The following is an 11,449-nucleotide window of genomic DNA, read 5'->3' as shown; positions in this document are numbered from 1 at the left end:
TTATTTTAGGGTAACGACGATGTATATAATTCTTTTCTTCGGCTACCAATCTTTCATATGTGCAGTTGGGTAAACTATCATACACATGAAGTTTATTACCATCAAAAAAAATACATCGCCAGTGATCGCTACAATTTCCGCCTATGATTTGTAAGCTTTTATTGCTTTGACTAGCTTCAATCATATCGGGAAAAGCTATATATAGCACATTTGGGTTTCAAATTGAGATGTTTCTCTTACAACGCGTAAAAATTGTGCTAAGGAAACGTCATCTAATCTGCTGTTTATTGGCAAGACATTTTTTTTTATATCTGAGATGAGAGGAATTTCTTCATCTAAGTATTTTTTACACTTGCCATTTGCTTGTCAGTTTTATTTTGCATCTCTTTAGTAAAACTGACAATCACGCAGTCCTCATCTTCTATATTTACTGCAGCATTATTTGATTTTCTGTGGATGAAAAATCACGTTTTATTTTTTTTTCTTTTAGAATATCTTCATTTTGTATTGTATTTTGCGGAATATTTTCCGTCCGAATATGAATTTTTTTTGCCGCTTCTGCTTGCGCTTCTAAATATATGTCGGATTCCTGATAGGCATGTGTCTATTATGGCGACTGTCCAAGATTTCTGGTAACATGCATTCATTATAGAAGCGCAATAAGGCAGGCAACATTTTATTACTCCAAAAAGTAGCATCTCTTTAACATGCACTAATTTTATACTTTTTGGTGTCCATATCGCTAAAATGCAATATTCTCGCCGCGTAATGTTTAATGACCCTGGATTTGATAATAAAATCGGTGATTCCGATTAATTTCCTCCTGATTTTTTTTAGCAAATATGCCTTTTAGAGCGGGTAATGTCTTTATGCTTCTTCCGCTGTCAATTGTTCTGCAGACAAAGGGCATTTAATTTCTACCAGACCATTTTCTTCTATGAGACCATCAGGAGAAGCACCAAGGCATGGGTTTTTATAATCAATAAATAATCCGCAAGGTTGTATATCTTTGTTCAATTTTGTCGCCAAGACTTTTATGGCTTCTTTTTCGTTTTCTCGACCATACTTCATACCTGCGGTGTCAACTACGGAAGGGTACAAAATATTCTTGACTGTCAATGCGCAAGAAGTTGTCGGTCTCATACGGCATACAATTCCAAAATTGGATGCTGTCAACATTTCACGTCTCAATGCTAACCAAATTTCGGATTCACTCTGTTCTATCGTATCTCGTTCGATTTGCTTCCATTTTTTTGCATTTTCGGTAAGCTTTTCTATATGTTTTTCCCGAATTGTTCAAAAACGTCATCTGGAAGATCTGGTTTTTGTGATTGGGGGCCATAATGACAATCTGTTTTTGATTCTTGTTTCCATTTCCTTTTCCTCCCATCTGTTTTCGAGATTCCCTGGTTCTTGTAACTTTTATTGTCGTTGTTTTTCTAACTTTTCAACCATTACAGGAACAGTTTTATCCATACCTTGATGCAGTTCTATAAGAACTTGCTGTGTATTGTGTTGCAGAACTGATCCTGCAATTCTGGCGTTGTAAGAACCTCGTGCGCCAAAAAATATACGCTTTCCACCCAGTACTTTGCAAATATTGGAATGATACGCTTCTGCAGGATTATTCGTTACGTTTTGTAGCAAGCTATCGGCGTGAATACTTAGATACTTGATAGCATCCATAATTTTTTGATAGAAACCGTGTAATTTCAAATGCGGAACATAATTTATTTCCGTTTCACGGTCAATTTTGCATTCACGACCACGTTCCTTACATCGTTTATGCTCACCGTACACGTGGCTGGGAATGTTTAATATGTCGAATCGTAATTCCCTCACCTTCTCATGCTGAGGTCGGTCTTTTTCTCTTTGTAACGAAGCTGCTTGCATCACCTCCTCTCGAATTTTTTGCTTATATTTTTAACAATCTTTCTTGTCTCAATAAAACCAGGTCTTTTTTTCGTTTTCGATTGAGTCATTGCACTTACGATATCCATCTTTTTATCAAAATTGCGAAACATATGATTATTGCATTCTATTTTTTCAACCGTTATCATCAGTTTGCGATATGGATCATTGTCTCTAATGCTTTTATATACACTACTGTCGCCATCGGCGATAAGTGTTTTGTAAACTAATCCATGCATTTCAATACTACAGTTGAAACCTTGTGCAATAGCATCGCTTTCCATACGTGTGGAACTTATATTGCGATCAAAATTTTTAAAGCACTTATGAATTTTTGGTTCACAACCATTTCGCTCGTCATAGTCACATTGCGAGCAATATTTATTGAAAACACCCATGTAGAGAACTTTCCGTGTTCGGTAGCCAAGTATTGTACCCACACCGGAAAGGGAATCATAACCTTTACCGTACGATCTCTTATTCCAACTGCCATCCGCAACAACAGCTATGAGTCCCTTTCCATCTATTACTTCATTATTCTCTATCGCTAGTTGTTTTTCAATCTCGCCTGCCTTTTTCATATTTTCCAAGGCAGTTTCTTGAAAATTTTCGAAAACTTTTTCTCGATATTTAATATAAGTGACTTCAGACATGCAAGAAATATTCATTTCCTGCACACATCTCGTGCAGCGTTGAATAACCAATTCCAGCTGTAATCGTTGCGGATACAGCAGCTGTATTAATATCTAGCTTATCAGATTCCGTGGGTTCTGACCAAATGCTAGTTTCATAATGACACATTTTACACTTGTAAAATACTTGTGTCAATAACCCACGGCAATGGAACTTCACAGGTATCCAATCATTAAACGAGCAATCTATTCCTCGTTTATGTTCAACATAGGACCTGCGTACTTCCCTCAATACGAAACGTAGATCGACAATGCGACGACCTTCAGGTAAGTTCTCTTGGATAGCACCTATGTCCAGAACACCTGTGTTGTCAACAACAAGTACGTCGTCATTTTCGCTATTGTCGACTTTTTCGTATTTATTTTCTTTGATTGTTACTTTGATTGTACTTACGTTTAATATTTTATCAGTTGCATTTTCCAAATCTATCACATCGGGAGTAGTTCGATTTATTGACTCCTGACAATAAAGAGATTGATTTTTAGTATTGTTTGTTTCAATACTATTATCATCTTCCAGAATTGTTTGCAACTGCTTCATTAACCGTCGCCTGCAAAAATTTTTAAATATAATATTAATTTTAATTTATTTGAGGTGTTTTATAAACTATTATATTTTGACCTAAACAATAACATATCTGTACATTACTGAGAAAGCCACTTTTGTCACCTGTGTGAATGTAGCACCCGACTTTTTAAAAATAAATTTTTGCGGAAAAAAGTAGCATTGAGATATAATTATTTAAACAATTAATTATTGAATTTTTTTAATTATAAAAATGTGTCAAAGATATGTTAAAGATAATCTCGCTTGAATATCTGGGAGTGTAAAGGTTAGGTGAAGGTTAGGTTAGGTTAGAGTTTGGTTAGGTTAGGTTAGGTTAGGTTAGGTTATTATATAGCGTATGTTATCTCATTTTCGTCTGTATGGAAAAAAAAGTAAATGTAATTAGCAACTTTAAATGTGTATGTGTGTGTGAACCTGGCGTATTATTTCGTGAAAATTTATTAATTACTCAGAGTTCTGTTCTTATTTTCAATAATTATATAATTCCTTATAAATTGCATAAATAGTTTTTATGCGACGAAAGTTTTCATCATATGGAACATAAGACGTTTTGTTAGTCTTGTGTTTCACTTTACACTAGAACACTTTTTGCTTGAACGAAACTATTTATGCAATTTATAAGGAATTATATAATTATTGAAAATAAGAACAGAACTCTATGGCTGGTATTTATAGTTGAATCTTATTTCAAGATCGTCTCAAGCAGTATCTTAAAAGATACTAATACGGCTTTGTGTATTGGCTGATGGCATCTTAAAACAGTACTTAGATGATCTTAATATAAGATCCGACTATGAATACCGGCCTAAGTAATTAATAAATTTTCACGAAATAATACGCCAGGTTCACACACACATACACATTTAAAGTTGCTAATTACATTTACCATTTTTTTTCCATACAGACAAAAATGAGATAACACACGCTATGGCTGATATTCATAGTCGAATCTTATTTCAAGATCGTCTCAAGCAATATCTTAAGATGCTAATACAGCTCTGTGATTGGCTGATGGCATCTTAAGACAGTACTTAAGATGATCTTAAATATAAGATCCGACTATGAATACTGGCCTATATAATAACCTTCACACTCCCAGATAGCCAAGCAAGATTGAGCATATCGGGCAAATTACTGCATGTATGTTGTGAACTTGCCCACAATTTGCTGTCATCGTGGAACAAAGTTAGCATCAGGAGGGCAAATAACTTTCATGAGTTTATGGCCGGTATTCATAATCGAATCTTATTCAAGACCCATCAGCACGATCTTGAGACGTCAATGCTGTTATTTCATTGTAAGTCTCAAGTCGGCTCGAAGCTAGACTGACAATTCTTGAACTAAGATCCGTCTATGAATTCCATCCTATGAAATTGCAAGTGCATGCATTGAGAAATAATAAACTTGTCACATTGACAGCAAATTGTGCATGCATGTTGACAACTTTCCGCCAGTTTGTTGAATTCTAATGAAGAATTTTACATGATGTCAGATCAACAGACAGTTTGAGAAAACACCTTGGCTTTAGTTTAGGGAATAAGTTACAGCAAAATGGCAACACGTTGCCTTCATTTGACAATCTGGGCTTATGGTGTTAAAATAATTCCTTCATAGAACATAATAATAGATACTAACCTTTGTACCCAGCCTCTCTTTGTAGAAAGTCGACGACGGGAAAGTGGCAAATACTTTCGCTTATACGTCTCACTCATTATTTATACTATATAAATCACTTCACTGATTTACTCAATTATTTTTCTGCACGTGAGATCTGACACACGTTACAACGTGAACGTCTTCCTCACGTGTTGTCGTTTTGTGCAAACGCGTTACGTCGGTAACAATTCGCGCCACGAAACAGTTCGTCCAGTAGATAATACCGGCACACAAGTCAGTCCGTTTACTTTATGGTGTATATATACTACTATAACGATATAGAATACAGTACAAGCTGTAGCACGAGCCATTTAATAATGAAAGTTTAAAAGATATTATAATTAATAATTTCTAAAATTGTGTTTATATTGCGGTAATAATTTTTTGTTATAGAAAATTAAAAAAAATTGTAGAGCTTTGTTCAGACATATTTCTAGTTACTGTTAGAAGAGTGTGCATTATGAAATTATACGCAATTTTATGGTAGTATAAAATTAATTCCATTTTATTAAGATAAATTTTGGTTTGAATAAAATAAATAAAATAAATTAATACTAAAAGTAAAACCAGATGTAAGATTCTTTTATCGGAATAATTTTAATTTAAAAAAATGAAGTAAAATTTTAAAACAATAAATACAATAAACAAAACAATAAAATAAATTGCATATTATATTTTTAATGTCAGTTATTATTGTAAAAATATTATTGTAAAAATTAATTAATATTAGATGTTAGACATATAGAACATTAATTTTCATACTATATACAAAGAGAAAAAGATGTCAAATTTTGAGACCTAAATATTTATTACTTTTTTCAATATTTATTTATTATAAAATTTGTTTGTGAAAATGAAATAAACTTTTCTACAAAATATTCTGTGAAATGTTCTTCTAAAATATATATTTTTTTAAATACGTCTTATTTAAAGAGATTGCATCTAACGTAAAAATAAATTATTTATTTGCTAGAAATTTATCTTTTATTTCGCCGTATTTAAATAAACTATTTATTAAAGAAATATATTTAACATTTTTTGATAAAAAGTAATGCTTTTTACTTAAAAAATTTTATTACTAAGAAATAAACCAAGAAAAACGAGGTGTATTTCATAGAAATGTATATTTTGTCATCATAAATCTTTTTATAACAAATAAATATCGAAAAAAACGTCACAAGAAATGTTCTTATTATTTTGACTTTTATCTCTCAGTGAGAAATATGTAATTTCATATTTGTATTTAATCTTTGTTTTTGGAAAAACCTTTGTGTTTATAATAATTTGCAGGCAATCCACATGTTTCAATCGTTTTTGTGTAATTAATATTTGTGTGTCAATACATAAAACATTATATATTTTTCTTAGTTAGTCCTTTCAAGATATGTATATATTACATGCTTGTTGAATATATTTTACAGAATTATACAGAATATATTTTGAATCAAAAATAAGAAATAAATGATGTCACGAGTCTGTTACGTAGTTCTTTTTTACAGTCATGTTTTATTGCCTTTAAAAATTGTCCAAGTTACATTAAATTTAAAAAATATAAAAATATAAAAAATCAATGTAAAATATTGAAAATTTATAATTAAAAATTATAAGCAAAGAAAAATTGGAGGATAAACCGGAATATAACATTATTCCATGACACAAATATAATAATTATTACAATAACATATTGAATTATCTGCACAGAATAAAGAAAATCGTACAAGATATGTAAATCATCTAAATTTAAATTTTTTATATTACGTTTCCCAATATATTTGTAAAATTATATTTTTTAGAAATTATTTTTTAATTAACAAACATGATTACGTTACAATTTGTTGTCGTAGCATGTTTTTTAAAACCTGACATTACGTTAGATTTGCATGCCGCGGAAAATAAGTGCGTGTGAATGTGTGAGTGAGTGTGTGAGTGGGCGAGCGAGTGAGTGAGTGAGTGAGTGAGTGAGTGAGTGAGTGAGTGAGTGAGTGAGTGAGTGAGTGAGTGAGTGAGTGAGTGAGTGAGCGAGGGAGTGAGAGAGAGAGAACAAGCGAACGCGGTGGGCCGCCCTAAGATGCGATTCCGAGCCTCTGCTCGAGAAGTACCCAGTCACACACACGGATCGCGCTCCGTCTATCCATGAGACACCGGCGCCAGTCGTGCGCTCTTCTCCCCCTCCCCCCCCACCCCCTTCTAACTCCGCACTGATTCTGAAGCGACCGCGGCATATGTCTCGCGTAGGCGCCCGCGCCGACGATTCTCTCTCTCTCTCTCTCTCTCTCTCTCTCTCTTTCTCTCTCGTTATCAATTCTTTTCTCTACACATTAAAAATTGTAAAATTGTAACCATTCCTTCTTTAATTTTAATTAACAAAAAATGACATGTCATCCAAAACATCTATTTTGGAAAAGTTTTAACTAACATCGCGTAGTTTTTCACATACGAATAAGCATGGAATGAGCATGGAAGAACAACGAGATTAGTACAATACAACGCGTGACAATTTGTAAAATAGATATACATGCTTTAATAAAAACTAAATATAAGAATTTATCATGATTTTCGTGATTAATTTTTTAACATTTTTATGCGTCGTCCTTTCATCACAATTGATTGTTTCGGTATTTATTATATCATATATAATCTTAAATTATATATATATTATATATACAGAGCGTCTGAAAATGTTTGACATAGTGCTTGTTTAGAGGTAGCACGAATTGAACTGACAAGGAGAAGGCGCGAACTTAGAGTCGCCGATTTGAATGACCTTTTTGTAGTATAGTACTCCATTAGGAGAATACATAGGCAAAAGGATAGAATGCAACATTCAGCCGTTTTCAAATAGAATTTTTTTAAAGTTCTGGTGGTTCATATACCGCGTCTGTAACATTGATTTCAAGAAGGCTCTTTAGCGACGGGCAATAAGCGAGTACCTACCAATGTGCCGATCCGGGTTTAATTGTAGCTGTATTCTTTTTTAATACAATGTACAAAAATTTTTTATTAACAAGTATAGAAGAGACTAACCGTTCGTACAGTCAGGTCAAAAAATTTGGAATAATGAATAAATTAAATTAAAAGTTTTTACATTAAATTTTTTATTTCTCATTAATTTTAATTTATAACATTATATAAAATATAATGAATAAAATTTGCATTGAAATAGCGTTATATTTTTCCCCTTTTCAGATACAATACGTAAAAATTGTCGCAAAATTAATATTAATTGTGCTTTATTGATATATAAAAATAATTATTTTGTACAGAAAAATTTAAAACAATTAATAAATCTTGTTTTATGTTAATAAAAAAATTTTGTACATTGTATTTAAAATAAAGAAGACAAAACTGACGGCGGGAATTGAACTCTGATCGGCAGGCACTCGCCTATTGCCCGTCGCTAAAGAGCATTCTTGAATTCATTTTTACAGACGCGACATATAAAACGCCAAAATTATCTAAAAATTTCAATGAACTCGTAACAAAATGTGCTTATCAATTTGAAAAATAAAAATTTATATATGTATAAAAATGATATATAGTGTATATAAATGCAATAAATCTTTTAGAGAATTATACATGTATAGGATGCCTAAGGTGTACAATATTTCTATAGTGTAAAATATTTATATCGTAAAAGTCCATTACTGTTTTTCATTATTGCAATAACTGAGATATTAATTTTTCAAATTATACAAGTAAGACAAGGACGCCGTAAGTGGGTATGCAAAACGTGCATTGCACGTGGGCAGCACCATCAGGTTATATTTTCGTTATAAATTTTTAGTAATTTTATAAAATTTTTTCAAAATACTTTATAATTTCTTTATTTTATTTTATATGCTTGCCAATATTCTCAGAAATGATCCGGATTATAACACGGGAAATTTAAACTTACACACGGGCGCTTAGAATATTTAGCGGCGGCCCTGAAATGAGAGCACGCCAAGGAAATACGGCTCGAGAACGAGACGTAGAAGCGGTGGCAGCCAGCGGAAGAGGGGGAAGAAGACGAAGCGCGTTGTTGCCACGCATCTTACATTTCGCCGCACCGCGCCGATGCTTGATTCAGGCCGTGTTATAGCTCGAGCGGTTCGAGCTCTTTTTTTGTATTAGAAAAAATATTGGTTATTGTAATAATGCAAAAATTTTACATTTTGATGGTAAGAAGCGAGAAAGTGCTCGACTAAATTAGCGATGTCTATCTGAATTGTAAACTAATCTACCACTACGTGTTTCGTACAGGCTTACTAAATTTTGTTACACAGTAATCTTTTTTATTAGAACGTCTACGCTCAATCTGAAAGCGTAGTATTGTTCCGAAATGTTCACTTTACCTGTACTCAGGTTTCATTAATGCGTACAAAGTAACTTTTTAACATAAAACACATTTTGTGACGAGTCCACATCAGAAATTTTCAGAAAGTTCTAGCGACTTATATACCGCGTCTGTAACATTGATTCCAAGAAGGCTGTTTAGCAACAGGCAACGGGTGAGTGCCTACCGATCTGCCGACCCGGGTTCAATTCCGCAGTTTTTTTTATTTTTTTAAATAATAATATGTACAATCTACAAAAATTATTTATTACGTAAGACAAGATTTGTTTTACATTTTTCTGTACAAAATAATTTTTTTCTATAAAACTTCCAGATAGCACACAATATTTAAAAAATATTAATATTTATTTGAATATTTTATAAATATTTATCAAAATATTTTATAAATTTGACAGATTAAAAAGATTTATTATAAATATTATAAAAATATTTATAAAATATTTATTAATATTAAAAAAATATTACTATAAATCTTTTTTTTATTTATTATAAATATTGAATAAAATATATAGTCTATATTTTAATAATATGATAAATAAAGATTTTTTCTTTATTTATTTTGTGATTATTTTTTATACGTAAGTCAAAACTTTCAATTTCATTTCTTCATTTTTGCAAATTTTTAGACCTGACCGTAATTGTGCTTTAGTCTAAAAAAAAATAATTTTGTACAAAAAAATTTAAAACAATTAATAAATCTCGTCTTACGTAATAAAAAAGTTTGGTTGATTGTATATATTATTATAAAAAATAAGTAAAAAAAAAAAACTATGGAATTGAACCCGGGTCGGCAGATCGATAGGCACTTGCTCATTGCTTGTCGCCAAAGAGCCTTCTTGAAAACGATGTTACAAATGTGATATATAAAGCGCCAGAACTTTCTAAAAATTTCTGTCGTGATTTCTGTCTTGTCACAAAATGTGCTTGATGTAAGAATTTTGGACTTTCTACACATAAATGAAGCCTGCAGACAAGAAAAGTGAACATTTAAGAACAATACAACGCTTTCAGATTGAGCGTAGGCGTTCTAATAAAAAAGATTACTGTGTAACAAAATTTCGTGTCTGAAAATTTGGCACGCCCGCGCTTGCACGTGCATGCTCTCTCTCTCTCTCTCTCTCTCTCTCTCTCTCTCTCTCTCTCTCTCTCTGTCTCATTTTACTCTATATACGCAATTCTTGTACGCAATCTATGCACGTATATGTGCGCGTGCGTGCGTGCGTGCGTGCGTGCGTGCGTGCGTGCGCGCGCGCGTGTGTGTGTGTGTGTGTGTGTGTGTGGGGGGGGGTGCAAGCGTACAGTTCGATGGTAAAAAGAAGCGAGAAAGTGCTGAACTAAAGTAGCGACATCTATCCAAACATCCGTCAACCAATATATATGTTATATATATGCATTTCAGGCAGGTACACGAAATTTTCAGACATGAAATTTTGTTACACAGTAATCTTTTTTATTAGAACACCTACGCTCAATCTGAAAGCGTAATATTGTTCGTAAATGTTCACTTTTCTTGCCTGCAGGCTTGATTTATGCATACGAGGTCTAAAATTTTTATATTAGGCACATTTTGTTACAAGTCGGCGCCAGAAGCCGACAATTTTATAATTTTTTGTCGTTTTTCCTACAAAATCGTTACGATACAGAATTGTTATCGTTTATATTTTAATTCTGGAGAAGGATTTTTCATTCTGTAAACGCAATTAAAAGATTAGTGAGAAATTAAATTGTCGGTAAAACAGGACAACTTTAGCATCCCCTTAACTTCCAAGTGCGAAGTCTTTTCGTCGTGTTGCAGCAGTATGCAATGACTAGCGACAATACAATATTCTTTGTCACGCTTTCACCGCTGCTATGTTTTTTTCCCACGAAAAGTGGAATCACGTAGAAATAATCAGACTATCAGTAAATAAAAATGCTCTACCTGTTGCACCTCATTCATCTCAAGCAGATCAAAGCGTGACGTACGCATGACGAAGAACTGGTTGATTCTTGCACAGCACATTTTATCCTTAAGACGTCCCTTGGAAGACTCCTTTGTGTTTTATGCGTTATCTCAGTTCACCGCTATTATTTCTATGCGCAGCAAGTTGTTTTTCTGCGTGCGAAATAAACAGGCAAGATAGATAGGCGGAAAAGAAGGGAGAGAGAAGACAAGATCAGCTTCGACATTATTACTGATAGATCCGCCCCTATGATTATTATTTGCCAAGAGAGTCATAAATAATAAAGAAGATTACGTAGGTCGGTAGTCGGTGGTGACGGTGTAATTGAATCAAAATAATGTAG

General features: G+C 32.8%; 1 protein-coding gene across 1 annotated transcript; it reads right to left on the bottom strand.

The window, feature by feature from the left end:
- Positions 1-2,556: 2,556 nt before the first annotated feature.
- LOC118648030 lies at positions 2,557-5,163 on the bottom strand. The gene is made up of 2 exons (XM_036294227.1): positions 4,807-5,163; positions 2,557-3,154 (listed from the first exon to the last, which is right to left on the bottom strand). Exons 1-2 carry the CDS (start codon positions 4,881-4,883, stop codon positions 2,557-2,559), a joined length of 675 nt encoding a protein of 224 aa, XP_036150120.1. The 5' UTR covers positions 4,884-5,163.
- Positions 5,164-11,449: the final 6,286 nt, after the last annotated feature.

This window comes from Monomorium pharaonis, unplaced genomic scaffold (genome assembly GCF_013373865.1).
Source record: "Monomorium pharaonis isolate MP-MQ-018 unplaced genomic scaffold, ASM1337386v2 scaffold_134, whole genome shotgun sequence".
NCBI lineage: Eukaryota > Metazoa > Arthropoda > Insecta > Hymenoptera > Formicidae > Monomorium > Monomorium pharaonis.
This window is presented reverse-complemented; position numbering and strand designations above follow the sequence as displayed.